We start from the raw sequence: 20425 nt of genomic DNA, 5'->3' as shown, positions 1-20425 counted from the left end.
CATCGGGACACCGGCTGATCGGTGCATGTGCCCTTGTCTTTCGGCTATCAACGCCACCACATGATGCCTGATTAACCTTCCGCCACTTTTAACGTTATTTTCACGAGATTAGTAAAATAACGTCAAAATTAGTGCAATTTTACTTTTGCCCACCCGAGGGTTCACACATATATACATTATATGCGCGCACCGCAAGCAGGGCGTGATATATGTGTGTGTATATATATATATAAATATATACACGAACTTGTAACGAGCTATTTGACACGAAACCTTAACTTACGATGTCGGTTTAACAAAAATATTGTTTATTTAATAATTAATATTAATTATAATATATTAAAAATCATTAAAACCAATTTAACCATCATCAAAAACAAAATACCAAAAAATAGGGCCGGCCGGGACTCGAACCCGCGCCTATGGCCGGCTCACAGGGAAACACACACACCCTAGCCAACTGAGCTAGGGTGTCAGTTGGTTAAGATATGTAAATGCATTTATAATTCATAAAACCCGATTTTGATTATAAACCCTAGCGTATGAAATCGATTGATCCGCTCATTATTCATTCAATTCATGTCAGGGCTTAGATTATACGATGTTAGACGAACCATATGCATGCTTTAGGTACCTGAATTGTTGATTAATCATGGGCTAATCGTGATTTAACGTTGCCGGCGAAGACGATGTTGAACGGGGTGTTTCCAGACTTCAAAAATCCAATTAACTATAGGGGTTTAGGTCGTTGGATTGTAAAGGAGCTCCAGACACGATGAATTGAATTGTTATGAACCCTAGATTATATAATCGAATCCTAGGTTAGGACGATTTGTTAAACAAATCAATTCTTGCTATATAAGATCTTGTTTTCTTAATTAAAAGAGACGGTTAGGACTAGAATGGCAAGAATAATCATAATCAAGATTCAATTCCGAGTTTAGATCGTTAATTGTGGCTCAAGTAATCTAAATGGGTCACCAATTTGGGTATATGGATACGGGTTACTGGTTACGGGTTTTGGGTAAATGGTTTATATATAATAATTGCATTTCAGTCCCTAGAGAGTCGATGTGGATACAATGAAGGTTTAAAGTTTAGATTTGGGCTAAAAGTGTACGTTTTTGAAAGTTAAATGTATTTTAAATAAATATATAAATAAATATAACCCGTATAAATATTTCTCGTTAAACGTGATACTTTCATCGTTAAAATTTCCCAATCCTAAGACGGGTCGGGTTATAGATATAAGTGGTATGTGGAAAACCCGGGTTGTTATAGCCACGCCGAGTGGCTGACCAAAATCATCGCCAACGAAGAGAGAGAGAGAAACCGAATCTTGCCATGCTGCAATCAGCCACATACACCACCAAGGAAAACACCAAAAACATGGACTTTTAAGGCATCATTCATTAATTTGTAGAAACCGATGAACAACGAACCTCTAATGGAAATATAATGCAATAGATCTTGAATCCCACTAAATATTATTCTTCAGATAAAATACATCAGGTCTAGTGTTTCTACAATTTGGGGGGTTTCAAGATTTTGAATAGGGTTGTGTTTGTGGCAGGAGCAAAGCGATGATACACAAAGAAAAGAAATAATGAGAAAAGATGATATATTAAACATTAAAGCTCCATCCCACAATTGAAGCCTACAAAATAAACACCGACAACCGATTAAAGAACATCCTTACAAACACAACTTCATAAAGTACAAACAAATGATTGAATGAAGCATGATTAAAGGGAACTGTAGGCATCCAGTCATCGCCTAGGGGAACCCGACAACAGTAGAAGGCAGCCATAAAACGTACAACATAAGCAGCCATAGATGCAATTTGTAAAGCCCAATTTACAACAGAATAAACCAAAGTTACAACTTTTAATGCACGTTTTTAGTTAAGAAAGTTCAAAATTAATATATAGTATAATATAATATAATATAATACAGTAACTTTTTTTTATAAGTAACCAGGTGTTTTGAGATTGTTATAGTGCTGGTAAGTAGGAAAGTAAGGAGGTAAAATAACCCTATGATAGATATTTGACAAGTCCGCCGCTGCCACCTGCCGGACCACCTCGCCGCCGGTAACACCCTTCACTTTCTACCATCTTTGATTTATGGGGTTTGCTGTGAATTATGCATAACCTAGGTTTCGATTTTCATCCTCTTAATCTCTAGGGTTTAACTCTTTCTTTGAACACTAATCTTCACTTTTTCATTCACTATTGAATATCAGGTGACATTATATATACTGATAACAATGGACATCAGCCCTTTTAAACTTGACATTGATGATCTCATTAATGAGTTTGCAGAGGTACTCTCCTACACCTTCTTTTTAATCATTTATTTAATTTCACCAAATTGTTTTTGTTTAAATGCTATTATCATTCAGGGTAACATGACCTTGTTGGATGATATGAAGCGACTATGGCTTTCCAAGAAGTTCTCCTGCATCTTTGAAGCAAAACCTACCTCAAAGTTCGGGTTTTTTATGCAATCTTTGTATGCCCGTTGCATAGGTATCGTTTGCCCTCAAATTTTCAACTTAATTGAATCCCATAGTAATTAATATTGTATACTTTTTTGCAGGTTACATGACGTCTACTGCTTCTATATCACAAAGGCTTGGGGGTCTTTATTGTCTTTACTGTCTACATGAAACGCAACCGTTTAAACGGCCCTTTAAAATTTATTTATGTCTACGTATACTATCACTTCCTCTTTAAGTTTGTTGCTTTTTAAAAGTAAAAAAAAAATATACTGAAACTATATAATTTGGTAGGGGAAATGAAGAGACTGAAGGAACTGGTTATTGATGCAAAGAAAGAAAGTATATCAGTTGTACCTGTTTTAGTTAATAGTATGGTAGAAAGGAATTTGTTCCTCTACGGGGCTATTGATTTGAAGGAAGATTCTGTTGAAGACAGAGTGAATGAACTAACGTATATGCAGAATGCGCGTATTGAACATGCAAATAAAAGGTCAGTCTTTAATTCGTTTTTTACCGTTTTTGCAGTAAACTAGTTTTCCCACATATGCAGCCACTGATGTTTTTCCACCAATGTTTTACCCTTTTTAACTGTGTTTTTGATATTCGGAATAGGTTATTTGTAGACACACAGATTGAACGGTACATTCACATGGACATGGTGAGTATACATCAATACTGTTATAAGCAATATATACTGGACGTGTTTGAATGTTTATTTTCAAAGCGGTTTATGTGATTTTAAGAATCAGAATCAGATTGTTACGAATAGGGTTAGATGTAACAGATGAGATTAACTAATCAATCGCTGACTGTTATTGATCATTAAGACTGGTTAAAGTACAGTTGACAAACTAACAAAACAAGCTGAATTAGGACTTCTAACAATCTAGTCCTCTTAACTATCTGAGCAGTACAATTTGGTCTTTAGACTATTTAAATTTTAACAATACTTTTTTGACCCCAAAATCAAAACTTGAAATCCGGGAAGCGGGCTTGCATCTCTTCCAAGTTCTCCCAGGTTGATTCAGAAACAGGTAAGTCTTTCTAACGAATTAAAACATCAACACTTGCACGGTTTTCTTTTTTCATCATTCTTCGATACACAATTGCAGCCGAAGTGTACAAAAATCTTCGTTGAGTTGGCAAGGGAATTACAGTTGAATGATGACCCGAGCTAATTTGAGCAGTGACACATGGAATGTGTGGTGAATCTGAGCTTCAACTGTTAAAAGTCTAAGCGGAAGCCGCTTGTCCCACTCTTTCTACAATCAGGATTGGCCCAAAATATTTAGGTGCTAGCTTAGAATTGGACCTGGTATTGTTTAGAGTTGATTGGCAATAAGGATGTAATTTCAGAAACACCCAATTCTCCACCTCAAATTCCCTTTCTGTACCATTCTTCTCTGACTGCTGCTTCATGCAATTTGAGCTGTATGCAATGATTGTTTGAAAACTTTAATAGCCTCTTCTCTTTCACATAACATCTTATCAACTGCTTCCACTTGACAGTCTTTATGGATATAGGGAACAAACAGGGTGGAGGGTACCTGTATAGAGCTTGAAAAGGTGCTAGGTTAAGTGCAGAATGGAGGTTAGTGTTATACCACCACTTTGCTAATGACACACATTTGAGCCATCAGTAAACATGTTCACAACTTCATTCTGGTCATCTCATTGAGGATGGTACACTGTAGACGTTGATAGCTGAACCCCTTGTAATCTACTAAAGGCTTTCCTGAAATTACTAACAAATATTGGGTCTTTATTAGAAACTATGGTTTGAGACTTTTGAGGCCAGCCATGCAGTTCAAAAATATTGTCTAAAAACACCTGAGCTACTACTGTGGCTGTAATATAAGGATGAACCAAAGGTGTAAAATGACCATTTTTTAGTGACCACCAAAACGGTATGTTTACCATTAGCCCTAGGAGAACCACCAACAAAGTCCATAGAAATGTCAGAAAAGACATATTTAGGGACTGGCAAGGGCTGCAAAAGGCCAGGAGAAACCAAATTCTCATTCATTGTTTGTTGACAAATATCACAAGTCGTTTAGTCAAGCTCTTCTATTGGAACATACTCTTAATTCTCCAAGTAGTAGCATGTACACCAGATTGCCATCCCAGAGCAGAGTCATGACACAACTTGATCTTTTCTTGTAAAGCTGCATTGTTGCTCACTATTAGTTTGTCTTTCTTTGTAAGTCGCACACCATCCCACTTGTATCTAGGGATCACACCACCTTGAGAGAGCCTTCAATTCTTTTCTTTAGTACTTGAATCTTCCTGCCATGTAACTTGATTTTTTCTGACAAAGTACCATCTAAGGTAGATAGAGAAATAGTAAACAGAGCTGGTCCATGCACTCTAGAAAATGCATCAGCAACCTGATTCTCTACCCTCTTTTTGTAAACAATCTCATAATCATATCCCAGTAGTTTAGATAGCCACACATGCTGTAGAGTAGTGGTTGGCTTCTGATGTTTCAGGCTTTTTTGAATCACTTTTAATCATAAAATGACCTAGGGACAAATTATGGTGTCAATGTTTTACAGCAAAAATGATAGCTAGTAACTCCTCATATACTGAATATGCTTGTTGCCTTGGTGATAATGCCTTGCTAATAAAAGCAAGAGGATGATTATCCTGCATTAACACCACTCCAATTCCCGTATTTGAGGCGTCGGTCTCAAGAATGAAGGGTTTGGAAAAGTTAGACAAAGTGAACAGACAGCCTGCTTCAACTTATTAAAAACTAAAGAAGCTTTTTCATCCCAAGAAAAAGAGTCTTTTTTGAGTAAATTGGTAAAGAGGTTCAGCAAGAATGCCATATGCACGGATAAACCTTCTATAGTATCCAGATAACCCCTAGAAACCTCTTAACTGTTTGATGTAGGGGTAGGCCAACATATAAGTTTCCCTCATTGTCTTAGGATCCAATAACCTAACTACACCACTAATTTCAGGTTTTAATCCTTTTAAGAAAATACAGATTGCATATTCTTCCACAATAGTAACCCTAAGTAGATTCTCATTAAATTGATCACAATAGTCGTCTAATGAACCCACTTAAACAGTAGAAGTAAGAAAACCCATGCCATCTTTGAATAATGAAGTTGAAAATCGATCAATGGTTTTAGAATACTCACACCAAGTTACACTAGCAATTTGTCTAGTTTATGCCACTTCATCTCTTTCCCCTCTAGATTGATAACCGTGTAACGTACCTTGAAATTCTCTGGTGTCTCGTTGACATTGAAGAAGTGCTCGCGTTTGCAAATCCAATCTTCGACATCCTCTGTTCCATTGAATTTTGGAAATTCAAATTTGGCTAATCGAAGAATTGTTGAAATCCTGATTCGCTGATAGATTCGTATCCAAACTGGTCGACGAATTGCTGTTTGAATTCTTGCTGCTCATTAATTTGTCAAGAATCTGACAAATAGCGGTGAACGCCTGCTCTGGTTTCTTCACTAACGCATCAAACTTAAGCAGGGGCGTGTGATTTTGTCCATCTCAGCTTGACTTCTCGTAGTCGCCATCTTGAAATTGAATGATCTCTGGTACAAATTGGAACATGAAAGAAAATTGAACTCTGGTGATCGGAGTTCAAGGATAAGTTCGTAATCGGAATAAGCATAAGAAGCTCGATGGCTTTGATACCGATGTTACGAACAGAATTAGAGAGAGAATGAATTGAGAGAAGTGTAACAGATGAGATTAACTAACCAATGAGTGTTATTAATCGTAAAGATTGGTTAAGTACACTGACAAACTAACAAACTGAGTTAGGACTTCTAACAATCTAGTCTTCTAACTATCTAAAAAGTACAATTTGGTCTTTAGACTATTTAACATGTAACACAGATAGTTATTTAGGTGTTTGACTAGGAGGTATTTGAAGTTGCGCTTTCATGTCAGATTATTAGATTAAAAAAATAAAAATCAGAATCGGTTTTGTCAGACACTGCAAAGTTGACTGTTTTGCTGCATATCTTATTATTTATACAACTTATTAAACAAGACAAACTCATTATATGTAATATGTGTTTGTGATTCAGGGAAAGGAACTGGAAGTTGAATCACTCAAGAAATTGTCAAGAGATTATTCTCTGGCTAAAGAGCAAGCTATCAAAGGTTTTCTTTTCTTTCTCATGCTGATATAATCTTGAACATCTTAATTAAGTGAAGAATCTCACGTCTCGTGTCAAATGTTAAATCAGCTAGTGTTTAGCAATAAAAGTTTGATAATTTGATACAAGAGCATGGAAATTTTCAGAAGAAAGATCCATTAATATAGGTCCTAGCAGATTTTGAAACTAAAAGGTCACAAATTTGACATTAACAGTAAAAACACAAGTCTTATGATGGAATTTTATTTTCATGGAGTCTTTTGGTTTCTTTCATTTTAAAAAGGCTGAAAGTGTTTTCATCTTTTGAAGAAATATCCGTAAGTCCGTAACCATGTGGTCACATGTTGTCAGATTTTGAATCTTAAAAGTCACATGTTTGATCTCAAAAGTCAAATATAAGATTTCTATAAGGTTTATTACTTTCATGGTGTTTTTTTTACCAGGTTTTATGTTAAGTAATAAATAAACCTAATGATAAAGACTGATTACAAATGTCAAAATTACAGATTTGACATTAACTGCCAAATGCTAAGTCCTTGGAAGCGTTTCTAATTTCTTTTTATGTTTACATTCTAAAGGAGCTGAAAAGGTGATAGATACAAAAGATGTAAACCACATTGCAAAAGACAATAAACTAATCGGAGATGTAGTCGAGAAAACAACTGAAGATTGGAATACGCAGAAAGATTTATTTTATCAAAAAACGGGACTCAACCCGTTGGAAAACCAAGACTCTGAGCAAGACAGGAACTTTAATGCAACCGAGGAAGAAAATGATGACGGTTTCGGTGATGTACTAGAGCAGTTATTATCTTTCTCAGATTCTGTTACAGACCAGCAGACCACCGTAGCTGCGTCAACGGATACTGATAGCGGGTCCTCGAAGAGGCGCCCCAGAAGAGAAACAAGGAGGCCGGCCCGGCTAGATTAGTAAGCCAAGCTCTAGTCAGAGAAAGTAAACATACCAGCAGCTTTGTATGAGTTTATTGACTAGAAATATTTAAACCTGAAGGAACCTAATGATGTTTATATTCTAGCATTTTGCAGTTGCTCATGATGCTTATCATAGTTTTATATATATTTAATTAGGGTCCGAAAAGAGTCAAAAAAGGCCGATTAATCGAATCAGTAAAGACCGAAAACCGAAAAAGCGGCAAAATCAATCCAAACTAGTAACCGATGGTTTGGTTTTGTTGGTTCTTTCTAAAACCGAAAACTACTGTTTGGTTTTGGTGATGCCTTGCTCCAAAATCGAACGGAACTATAGAACTGAGCTGCACCGAACTTGTTAAATCCTTGTTAGCACCAAAGGCATAAATTCTGAAAACGGGTTCTGAAATACACCAATTTTAATATTTTATTCGCACTTGTTTTTTTTATGATACCTTACAAAAAAAGATAGAAAAAAATCTACACATGATTGCAGTCTAAAGCATGAAACTAGTAATGCATTTCAATCATCATCATCATGATCATCATCATCGTACTCAGTATATCCCACCAATAGCAAAGCTATGGTAGGGTCTGAGGAGGGTAAGATGTAGGCAGCCTTACCTCTACCCCATAGGGATAGAGAGGTCAGAAGGCGTAATAATTGATATGAGAGATTCTAGAGCAGGAAACCGAGAAACGAGTTGAGAACGATTAGCCAACATAAAGTCATCAGACTCGAAAGCAGGCGCAACTGTTGTTCCCACCAAAGAAAAGTGTTTTTCTGCATCCCTTGGTGCCCTTTTCACAACTCGGTTGTTGGCTAATATGTCATAGTCTCTTGTCGGGAAAGCATCAAACCACACGTCTGGCGGGACCGTATACTGAACTCGTTGACCTTCAAGGATATTTTGTCCCATGTTAGTGACTTTGACAGCCCTGTCTTTATCATTGATTTCTAGTATCTGTTGAAGAAGATGGTATAAATATCAAGAAAATATTACTACATAGTATTAGTTAGTTTAGTATGTACCGTAAGGGGTTCGCCTAAATAGAAATGCCATGTTTCTGCACTTGGAATACGGTGGAGGTTTGAGACCTTCCCGAATGGAAGGAAGAAGTATATGGCTGTACTAATAGGACGATCAACACTGTTTCGAGTTTCAAAGCGAAGAACAATGTAAAATGTTAATGCCACACTAAATGAGTAAATATAAGTTATTTATCAAACTATTATGAAGTATAATGCATCAACTAGGGTGAATATTATTTGATAAATTCTTTCTACTTGGTTAACTATGATGGTTTTAGAACGTCTAGCATATTTCACCATAACAATTATGGATAATGAACTGATTCAAGAGTCTAGGAGTCATATATGGTCCCAATTATGTAAAGTGTAAACTCAAAAGGCTTAGAAAACGACCCAACTTAAAACAGACATAACGTTTAGTTTAAGGACCGGACCTATAAGATGCGATCGAAACCTTTCAACCTTTTTCATGCACTTGAACAAATCATGATAATTTGATAAATAGTTTTCTCTACTCACAAACTCATATTCTTTCATATAGAGAATTAGAGCCTTGATGTTAACTCTAAAAGCTTTCCCGAAAATTTCCCGCAATCTTGGATTTCATTAATTCACATATTTAATCTGACTTTTATTTAGAATGAATCTCTAAGCTTTAAGTTTTATATTAATGGAAGAGATACAAGCGAGATATGGTCATGATTCTTGGGATATTTCTCATTGTCTTAATTATTCGGTTACTGTATTTAGTATCGTTTATTTTGGAAACAATCTATCTATACTAATAAAAGAATACCACTTTGTGCCACTTGTCACTCTCTTTCCCTCCTCACAATTTTAAACCCATTTTCAATGTATGATTTCTTTTTCGGATCCCGCGTGGGTCTTACCCGACTCAACTATTCATTTCTGGATCTATATATTGTTATAACTTTATTTGTTTTTATAACAATTGCAACCCTCCCCGATTAGAAACCCAAGATCCGCCTTTCTTTCCAAAATGTCTTCTTCGTATGATAAATTTTAGGGATTCTTACATACTAATTAAACACAAAGAATCTCGACGTACGAATTTGTTTAAGGATTCTTCATCTGATAAAGTTAGGGCTTCTTACATAATTCAATGCTACATGAAGTTAGACCTTCAAGTGCGTTCTTGTATCTCGCTACAAGGATTTAGGGCTTGAGGTGTGTTCCTCAACGCTGGATTTGTTAAGATTTTTGGTATATACTTTTATGAAATTCAGTGATCGATAGTTGTTTAGAATATTTAGTATCTGATTTCATTTTTTATTAGTCTAATTCACTGATGGAGTAACACTGTTTTGGTTATAAGTTTGTTAGAATAAACAATATAAGGTTAATCCATTTTACTCTATTATGTTGCTAGATCGCGTGCAGGGATAAACACATTTTACTCTATTAGTCTATTTGATGGAGTTCCTAATCTTATGTTTTTGGATTATATACTCAAATAGTTATAGAATTATTGTTCTTTAAAATGGTATATATAGCATGAATGATATGTTTTAATAGCTTCACTTTATAAGTATTGCTTACTTAAGAAGGTGTCACAAGTTATCTACTTATGCTTTGCATTGAAGAAACATGCAGTACTTGGATGTTGATACGATTTTGGATATTGTTTATTAATTTTAAGTTTATGTTGATTGATAGGGATTTGGTGGAAGTTTTAGAACCAAAACCCGAGGTGGTTTTCCTCCAAGAATATGGAAAATCAGAAAATCGATCTAACTCATCCAGATGCAAACCCACCCTAGCTCCGCCTCAACAGTCGGAAGCTCTATTGATTTCAAAGTAAAACTCATGAATAACATACTTTCGATTGTTTTTCTTTGGCGTTTCGCATGATTTACAAACATTTTAGTACGAACAAACCATAACTTTCGAAATATTAGGGTTTTTGAATGGTTCGTTTTGATTTACGCAACATATCGATTTAGTACCTCAAGTTTTTTTTTACTTCAATGGTAGGTAGTAAATTGATTTGATTTTGTCTTTCTTTCAAGAAGCGTCAACCCTAAATATATTTGTTTGTTGTTCCTTCTTATTGGCCCATGTTATGTAAACCCTCAATCTTGAATTTTTGGTATATTTCGTCAATTTTAATACATAATTTTGAGTTCATTGTAAACTATCAGCCAAGATTTTGATTTAATGTTTAGTGATTACATAAAAAGATGTATAATTAATTGGATTTATTCTTATTTTTTAAAAAGTTATACAATTTATGAAAAAAAAAACTCTCAAGGTCAAAAGCATAAAGAAAGGCATACAGTTTCTTAGCCTCAATATGTTACTTTTAATTTAATCACTTGATTGAATCTTATTTCTATGTTTTTCAATCTATTTCTATAAAATGTCAATTTTAGGTTAACATTTTATTGATTTTGTTATGTGTGTAGCAGAATAGGCAATGATGGAATCAATGCAAGCATTGTCAATAGTAATAAAAAAAACTTCAATATACAAATTTGTTGGTTCTGTGGTTTTTATTCTTTTGCAGAGTCGAGTATAGTTTCATAATTTTAACTTCTTTTTTTATTTCAGCCATTTAATTTATATATTTATTTTAAATGAATACAAGGATTACGATCTGCACAAGGAATTGGAGTTGTGTTAGTGTTATCTTCCTTGTTATTTGGGCACAAGAAGAAACGCCTTACTTGAATTTATTCTCTATCAGGTAGATACTTATGACAACCACCTATCTATTTATCTACCTTTTTATTTATTATGATAATAGCATTACCTATTTATTAGTACATTATTAAGGTGTTTAGTATGATTTATATTCAAAATATGAAATCTATACACAAAATTTTAAAATAATACAATTAGTACAAATCATATCTGTAGTATGGTTTAATTCACAACCCCTGTTAATGTACTTTGTTTTATTTTTACACGATGGGCTTAAAGTTCTATCATCAATTGATGTTATGCTTATGAACTTATGATGGTAAGTATCAAAATTTGATTATGATATGCTTTCTAAAATTCACATCTATATTCGTCAAACTATAAGTCAAATATGCAGTCCAACTTTGCGTTTAACATTATGATTTCCATTAGCTGACCTTTAACATTAGTATGTCTTTTTCATTTATCCTGGAAATTACATTCATATGAAGAATGTATATTGACTAATGCGAGAGTTTTATTAAGATTATGAATGGCCTTATCAAAAGTTCCAAGCATACATTGACAAAAGATACTGATTCTTTATAAGCAAGGTATTAATCAATACAACCACAAATATAAACTACAAAGAAATTTTTACTAATTTGTAGCATATTTGTGTAAAATTATTGTTTTGTAATTCATGTAATTTTAATGTAAATTGTCACTGTTTTAACAATATATGATAATTGTGTTGTTGAATGTATTTCGCTTAATGCTCAATTTTGAAATTTTCATCTAGTACCCGTGTAATACACGGGCCTCAAACTAGTGTTCAACATATACCAATTGTATTATTTGTGAATGCAAGGAAAGATACAGGTTAATCATTCTTTCATGGTACCAGAGCTTCGGTTCTAACACAATTTTTTTCTTTTCTCTTTCCGATCCCCAGTCATGGCTAGGGACGATACCTCCAAACCTCCGGCCGGTGACCCAAAACCTACCCTTCACTCCGCATACACCGTTACCAACATTCAAAATGAAATGCGTACCCTCGATGGAACCGATACAACCTACTCGGCATGGGTCAAGCTGTTTAAACTCCACGCCAAGGCATACAAAGTACTCAATCACATCGACGGTACCCCGGCACCTGTCCACGATGACCCGGCCTACCCTCAATGGGTTGAAATTGATGCTCTTGTTCTTCAATGGATCTATTGTAACATCTCAGATTTTTCGAACCCATATTCGTTTATATAAAATCCGAGCCTGATGCATTTTTGGATATTTGATAGTAATCAAATTAAACAAATTTAAGTAATAAAGATTTATATTTACCATTAATACCCTTTAAGTTCTTTAAGTTGTCTGTGTTTTGCTTAAACTTTAAAATAAACAAGAAATGGATTTTATACAAAGTACATGGACTAATAATGTCAAAAACCCAAACATGCCCTCCCTTAGCTGGAGCGCCGCGCGTTGGGTGGCCTAGGCCCACCGCGCGCCGCCGTGGATGAACTGCATAGATTTCAAGCACCGAACTTCCTTCCTAGTTCGTTTCTGGCCCGAAATCACTTATTTTAGGACATAATCGAGTGTTTTAAGACCCAAGAAGACTAATATAGCTTAGATACATGTCCATACTCATTAACCCTTGATCAAGAACAAAATTTACTTGTTATAATGTTGATTTGATCATTAAAGGCCCATCTGGCTCTAAAACAAGTAAGTTACCATATTTAGTTTGTTTTAGTGAATCCTATATAAACATATAATATATTCTCTACCACAAATCATCCCTAAACCCTAACTCACCTACTCCAGCCATCCTCCATCTTTTCATCACCAATCTTCTTCGGTTTTTGCATTATTGTTGAAGATACACTCATAAAAAACGATTGACTTTGCATACATGTGGACCTTTGACTATTTGTTTCTCTTGATTCTTTCACTTTCCGGATAAGTTGTAAACATAGGAATCATTCATATATATTTCCTAGTCAATAACCTTCAATCAATTTCGGTGGTTGGAGGGTTTTGACTGGTCAAATCGTTTAAAACTCGTTAAAGGGCAAAATAGTCAACTAGTTTGACTTAACGTTTTCTCATACTTCTGGTCAGATTCAACGTTCGGTCCAGAAGAATTTTATTCTTGAAACGTAATTTAAGGTTACTGGCCAAAACCTGAATTCTGACTCGCTGTTCGGATTTTGGTCAGTACCAGCTCGCTTAATTCTTAAAACAAACTTAACTGAAATTCTAAACGTCCGTTTGGATTGGTTCCAGCGGCAACGAGTTCGTTTTTATATATATTATCATATCTTAAAGTCTCATATTCTGAATTGCTTATATCATTTGATGTGTAGTGGACGACTCGCTTATTCGTTAGCTCACTTATTCATATTTATATTCGTTTCTCATTAATCTAAGGTGAGTTTATCATTCCCCTATTTTACTCAACTTTTCTAAATGTTTTGGGGACATATGCGTACGTATTCGTATTTCATACTATATATATATATATATATATATATTCAAACAAATACATACGTGTTATTGTGAGTGATTTAATCAAACATACGTGCTACTTACTTACTTGTGTTACCATTCAATCAATCGTATATTGGGATTACTATTCAATCAATCATATAGCGGGTGTTCCTGCTGGTGACCAAAGCTCGATTCGCTTGGCAACGGTCTACATACTTGTTTATGGTTTGATTATATTTATCGCACTTATCACGTTATGCTTATTTATATTGTTGTATAAAACTGGTGATATTCTCACTCAACTTTATGTTGACAAAAACCATTTTCTACGCATATGCAGGTTGCTTGTATTGAAGATTGAAGTTGGACACGTAGACAAGACCTTAGGATATAATCAAGATAATTATAATTTAAGCTTATATTTATATATTTGAATTGTTGGTTGTATTTGGATATTGTGTGTAGTATTTTAAATAAATAATTAATTAGATATTGTCACATTTATATTATGAGAGTATCTTCGAGCTGTGAGCAATCGGATCACGCCCCGACATTTCCGCCTTAGGTTGGGGTGTGACATCTATGGTACGATCAACGGTGACTTACTTTCCCGCACTCTTGAAGATAACAGTACCGCCCATCAAGCTTGGACCAAAATCCAGGATGTATTCATGTTCAACAAACAATCCCGAGCCGCTACCCTCGAACATGAATTCACCAACACAACCTTAGCAAGCTGTGGCGGTCTCGATGACTATTGCAAGAAACTAAAAGAAATCGCTCGACAACTGGGTGATTTGGAACAACCGGTTAGCAAAACTCGACTAGTTATGCAAATGGTTCGCGGTTTACCAGTCGAGCTAGATACCATCGGCACCATCATCAACAACAGTTGCCCTACGTGGGATGCCGCACGCCAGATGGTTCAGAAGGAGCAACGCCAAGCCGCGCGGCCCGGAAAAACGTCCGATCAATCCCGTGATTCACTGTTGCTCACCACCAAGAACCCTAACAAGACATCTCAGCCACCGTCGAATTCGAATTATAAAGGCAATAATTATGACCCGAATTATAGAAGGAGGGGGCGCGGTGGTGGTGCAGGCCGCGGCGGCGGTAAATACCGGGGAAAAGGAGGCTGCAGATCCTCTGGCTTTAGAACATGGCAAAGTGGGTAAACTGGATGGCAATCTGGTCCCCCTCAAACTGGATGGAAATCTGGTTTTTCACCTCCATCCCAGGCCCACTCAAATCAAAATTACAATTGGCTCCACCTCCTACTCCATATCAATCAGGTCCATTTGCTCATCCACACCAGGCCCATATAGCTTCGGCCCAGTATTCGCATCCGGGGTTTGGACCGCCTTATCTTAACGCGCTCAGCCCAAGTTTCATCGGCACCGCCCTCAACAATATGAATTTAAACAATGCGGAACCGTATTGGAACATGGACACCGGAGCATCATCTCAAATTACCTCGAACGTTGGTAAAATCACTTCCCCTTTGTCATTATTTTCTAACACTATTTTTGTTGGTAATGGCCAGCGTTTGCAGACAAACGGATCCGGTAATGGCTTACACGTCCTCCCAAATAAAACCTACAACTTAAACCAAATAATATACTCACCATAAGTCATAAAAGACCTAATTTCCGTTCGTAAATTTACCATTGATAACCAAGTTTCTGTTGAATTTGACCATTTTGGTTTTTCTTTGAAGGATCTCAAGGATGGACGCCTCCTTTCCCGTCACAATAGCTCCGGTGATCTCTACTCATTCACACCACCCGCATTCACTTTGCTTTCGTCGTCATCAACCGTTCCTTGGCATGATCATCTCGGGCATCCCGGTGCGACCGTGCTAGATTATCTTAGTCTTTTTTTCAATTTTAAATGTAATAAACATGTTGACTCTCTTTTTTGTTCTTCGTGTCATATTTCTAATAGTAAACGGTTACCTTTTTTTGAATCTTTATCTATTACACTTAAACCGTTTGATATTATACATTGTGACATTTGGACTTCACCCGTCCCCAGTAATTCAGGTTACAAATATTATATGCTTCTCATTGATAATTACACAAATTACATATGGGTTTACCCATTAAAATTTAAATATGAATCTTTTCCTACATTTGTCAAATTTCATAAACTTGTCCAAACCCAATTTAACACGAACATTAAAACATTCTAATGTGACATTGGCGTTGAATTTGACAACAACTTCAAATCATTCGCTCACACAAATGGGTTAGTTTTTCGTTTTTCTTGCCCCCAAACTTCTCAACAAAACGAACGTGCCGAACGCATGATCCGACGCGTTAATGATATCATTCGTGCTCTTCTTATCCATGCTCGTCTTCCAGCTCCTTTTTGGGTAGAAGCTTTTCACACCGCTGCTTATCTTCACAACATTCTTCCCACTAAACGACTTCATTTCTAAACCCCCGCCTTTGTCCTCTACCACCGGCACCCTTCTTACGATCACTTACGAGTGTTCGGGTGCGAATGCTATCCAAACATGTCAGCTACCCAACCCAATAAACTCTCTCCCCAATCCACTCGTTGTATTTTCCTAGGCTACCCATCGGACTTTCTTGGCTACCGGTGCTACTATCCCATTACAGGTCGCGTCCACATCTCCCGTCATGTCAAATTCAACGAACAATCCTTTCCCTTTACCACCATCACCCCACCACACACATCCTACTCCTTTCCAGATGACCCCAACCCAACTTTACTTTCACCTTATCACCTCTCACCCCATCCTCCACCGTCACACTCTCCACACACATCACCTAGCCCAACACCTTCCACCCCATCGGCCCAAACCCAACAAACTCCAATCATCCCACCTAGCTCACCCCCTCCTAGCCTTGCAAACGTACAACCTCCTTAAACACCTACACCGAATCCGATGTCACCCTCCACCCACGCACCAAACCATGCTCCACCCACCACCACTACCCAACCAGATCACCCTATTAACACTCACCATATGCATACTAGAGCCAAAACTGGTATTATATAACCTAATCCTAAATACAATCTCGCGGCCACTGCTAATGTCTCACCCATACCTACATCCTACCTAAAAGCCTTATCGGATCCTAATTGGCTGCGTGCCATGAACGATGAATTTAGTGCATTGCAGGGAAATCAGACATGGGATTTGGTTCCCCGACCAACGAACAACCCAGTTATCCGATCCAGGTGGCTTTTTCGTCACAAGTTCAAAGCAGATGGCTCGTTGGATCGATATAAAGCTAGATTGGTTTGCAATGGTAAATCGCAAACTGTGGGAATTTACTACACAGAAACATTTAGCCCCATTATCAAACCGACAACCATCCGTACGGTTCTTTCTCTGGCAGTCTCACGATGTTGGCCGATACATTAGTTAGATGTTAAAAATGCCTTCTTACATGGCCACTTACAGGAAACCATGTTCGTTCAACAACAACCCGACATCGTTCATCCGCAAATTCCCGAACCACGTGTGTAAGTTGAATAAATCGCTCTATGGTTTAAAACAGGCACCTCGCGCATGGTATCACAGGTTCTCGACATTTTTGCTTTCGTTGGGGGTTCAAAAACAGTGTTTGTGAATTGTGACACATCTTTGTTTGTGTATAATCGAGGTGACCAAATGGCATATTTGCTTCTCTATGTTGACGATATTGTCCTAACCGCATCGACCACCGCACTTCGCAATCAAATTATTACCCGATTATGCGATGAGTTTGCCATGACAGATTTGGGCCCGCTTCACCACTTTCTCGGCATTTCGGTCACTAGAGATAATCAGGATATGTTTTTGTCTCAAACGCAGTATGCGTGGGACATTCTACATTGCGCGTCCATGACGGCTTGTAAACCGTGCCACACACCGGTGGAAACCAACTCTAAGCTAAGTGCTACTACGAGGGAACTCTTAACTGATGGCACGTTCTATCGTAGCATTGTTGGGGCATTCAATATCTCACATTCACCCGTCCGGATATATCTTACGCGGTCCAACAATTATGCCTCTTCATGCATGCCCTTCGCGACTCACATCTTACTTTCCTCAAACGTTTATTGAGGTACATTCATGGAACAATCAATCTGGGTATTCGTATTACACCATCTTCCGTGCCATGCACTCACGTCATTCTCCGATGCGGACTGGGGCGGGTGCCCTAATACACGTTGTTCTACCTCGAGGTACTGCATATTCCTCGGTGATAATCTGGTCTCTTGGTCCTCAAAACGCCAACCGACCATGTCTCGATCCAGTGCAGAGGCCGAATACAGGGGGGTAGCCAATGCAGTTGCCGAGGCTACATGGTTTCGGAACCTAATATTGGAACTTCGGGTGCCCGTACGAAAAGCAACTATTGTTTATTGTGACAATGTTTCTGCTATATACCTCTCGGGTAATCCGGTCCAACATCAATGCACGAAACATGTCGAAATGGACATACACTTTGTTCGGGAAAAGGTTCAAATAGGCCATGTTCGGGTCCTTCATGTTCCGTCAGAGTTTCAGTTTGCAAGCATTTTTACCAAGGGGCTTACATGGCGATTGTTCGAGTCTTTCACGTCCAGTTTAAACGTTCGACCTTACTCCCGTTAAAACTGCGGGGGAATATTAATGGAAGAGATACAAGAGATATGGTCATGATTCTTGGGATATTTCTCATTGTCTTAATTATTTGGTTGTGTTTAGTATAGTTTATTTTGGAAACAATGTTCAATATATACCAATTGTATTATTTGTGAATGCAAGGAAAGATACAGGTTAACCATTCTTTCATTTTACAATTTGAAGTTATTTATTTGTTCAGAAAACATAATCCGGTTTTCGATCCTCTAAAACATATGAAATATGTTACTTACATCTGGAGGGAAGTTGAGAAGTGGAAAGGTTGATGGAAGTGTCTGAATGTTTCTATAAAAAAACCACCTTCTGGATTTGGTGCTAGATTCAACTTGGCAATGATCTCTGATGTAGTTAGCTTCTTATGGTGATCACTGGATTGAATACCATTAATGAAATACACAACAAGAAACACACAAATCTTGATTGCTACTTCCATTATTGTTATAATATAAAAAAATGAAAGGGGGCACAAACATATATATTTGTGAAATAATCTCAGCCTACTACTTCCATGACTTTGACCCAGTGCCTTCTTTTTAAATATCTTTTTCAAAAGGTAATGATTCAAAGCAAGAAACTTTAAAAATATATAATCCTAGAAACAGTCGAGATGAGAAAAACAAATGTTACACTTACAGTAATCACAGAATAATTTTTCTATTTCTAACCACAACTTACGCTACAATACGATGGAATATCAGCTTTTACTCGCCTATCATTGTTTGCGTCTAATCACAATACACAAACACATGTTACTCAAATATAACTCGTGTGTGAATAAATTTGTACTTCCATATATGTTTTATGGTACTAAAGAAGTAAAGATCACACAAAGTAAATACATGTGTGAGTTACGTATATACTAATTGGCAAAGTGCTTCATACTCATTATTCATACCATTTATAAGATGTACATATTTTACCGCCTGGAGTATTAGTTTGTTATACACTTGAATTCTGCCACGTACATGCGTGTCCTAGACTCTTAGAATTTTTTGTACTTATAGGTGGTTTAGAAAAACTTTGTATTTCTAGGTGGTTTGCTAACTTTTTTGTAAAAATGGATAACTCCTTACACTAATATCCCTTCAAATTATCTTACACTAATATTCTCTGCATGTCTTAGTGTAAGAACCTTACACTCTTTCAAATTGTAAGTTTTGGTTCCTTGCGTATAATTGATATATCAAATCCTACAACTTAATATTCCTTTACATGTTTTGGGTGAAATTCTTGGTCAAACAAAAAGAAGTCACGTGATTGCGTGGTTTGGAAAGCTCACCTGCAAATATATAAACCCAACTTCACATGCAAAAATCTAAATCTTGTTTTGAAGAGAGAAACCCAATCTTATGGTCAAAAATATTTTTGTTGTTTTGAATATGGGGTACTTTTTAAAAATCTAAAACTTGTTTTAAAACTAGTATTACAAAAATGAGTTTGAGGGTGAATCCGGGTCCACTAGAAAATGATATTTTATTTGACTAATGCACACCAAGCTTATTCTTTGTTTACATGATACTTAAAAGAAAAATAGTGTATTGAATGTTGAGCGAGGTGATGAAAAATTTTGGGAGTCTCTTAGAGAGAAAACATGTTTCAGATTTTCTTTAAAGTCGTCGTCCCCTTACGAGTTTATAGTTTGTTGTTAAAACTTACAAGCCCCCTTACGAGTTATCCATTTTTACATAAAAGTTAGCAAACTACCTAAAAATAGAAAGGGCTTCTCTAAATCATCTACAAGTAAAAAAAAATTCATACTCCTATCTACCTTTCTTTTTTTCTTTGCTCCTAAAATTTTTACTATTTGAAATCTTATTTTGTTGTTCAATTTACTACTTTTATTAAAATTCAGGCATGGCCCTACACTCCTAATATTATTATATACAATAATTAAATGTTTGGTGTCGTTAGTTTTGATTGGGCCACTTGATGATACCTTATTGTCCTTTGTATTTGGGTTTTTATGTTATATTTTTTCGTTTTAGTTATGATACCGTAATAAACATAACAGAAGCCGACTGAACATCAATTTTGCGATTTTT

At 36.5% G+C, this 20425-nt stretch overlaps 1 protein-coding gene and 1 pseudogene across 1 annotated transcript; one reads left to right on the top strand and one right to left on the bottom strand.

The window, feature by feature from the left end:
• Window positions 1-2259: 2259 nt before the first annotated feature.
• LOC143565315 (uncharacterized) lies at window positions 2260-3239 on the top strand. The gene is made up of 5 exons (XM_077052316.1): window positions 2260-2326; window positions 2405-2531; window positions 2602-2715; window positions 2795-2993; window positions 3116-3239. Exons 1-5 carry the CDS (start codon window positions 2270-2272, stop codon window positions 3237-3239), a joined length of 621 nt encoding a protein of 206 aa, XP_076908431.1. The 5' UTR covers window positions 2260-2269.
• A 4953-nt stretch (window positions 3240-8192) lies between these two features.
• LOC143565305 (uncharacterized) lies at window positions 8193-18816 on the bottom strand (annotated as a pseudogene).
• Between the last annotated feature and the right edge of the window lie 1609 nt (window positions 18817-20425).

Source organism: Bidens hawaiensis, unplaced genomic scaffold (assembly GCF_021521415.1).
Source record: "Bidens hawaiensis isolate Kalapana, Puna unplaced genomic scaffold, B.hawaiensis_p1.1 tig00001206_1, whole genome shotgun sequence".
NCBI classification, from domain to species: Eukaryota; Viridiplantae; Streptophyta; class Magnoliopsida; order Asterales; family Asteraceae; genus Bidens; species Bidens hawaiensis.
The sequence above is the reverse complement of the archived record's forward strand: the minus strand, read 5'-3'. Positions and strand labels throughout refer to the sequence as shown.

Bases quoted from the DNA above. Each gene is read 5' to 3' on its own strand.
- LOC143565315 (XM_077052316.1), top strand. From the start codon at position 2,270: ATGGACATCAGCCCTTTTAAACTTGACATTGATGATCTCATTAATGAG. The intron at 2,716-2,794 runs GTATACTATCAC...ATAATTTGGTAG, and splicing joins TAAAATTTATTTATGTCTAC to GGGAAATGAAGAGACTGAAG. The intron at 2,994-3,115 runs GTCAGTCTTTAA...TATTCGGAATAG, and splicing joins ATTGAACATGCAAATAAAAG to GTTATTTGTAGACACACAGA.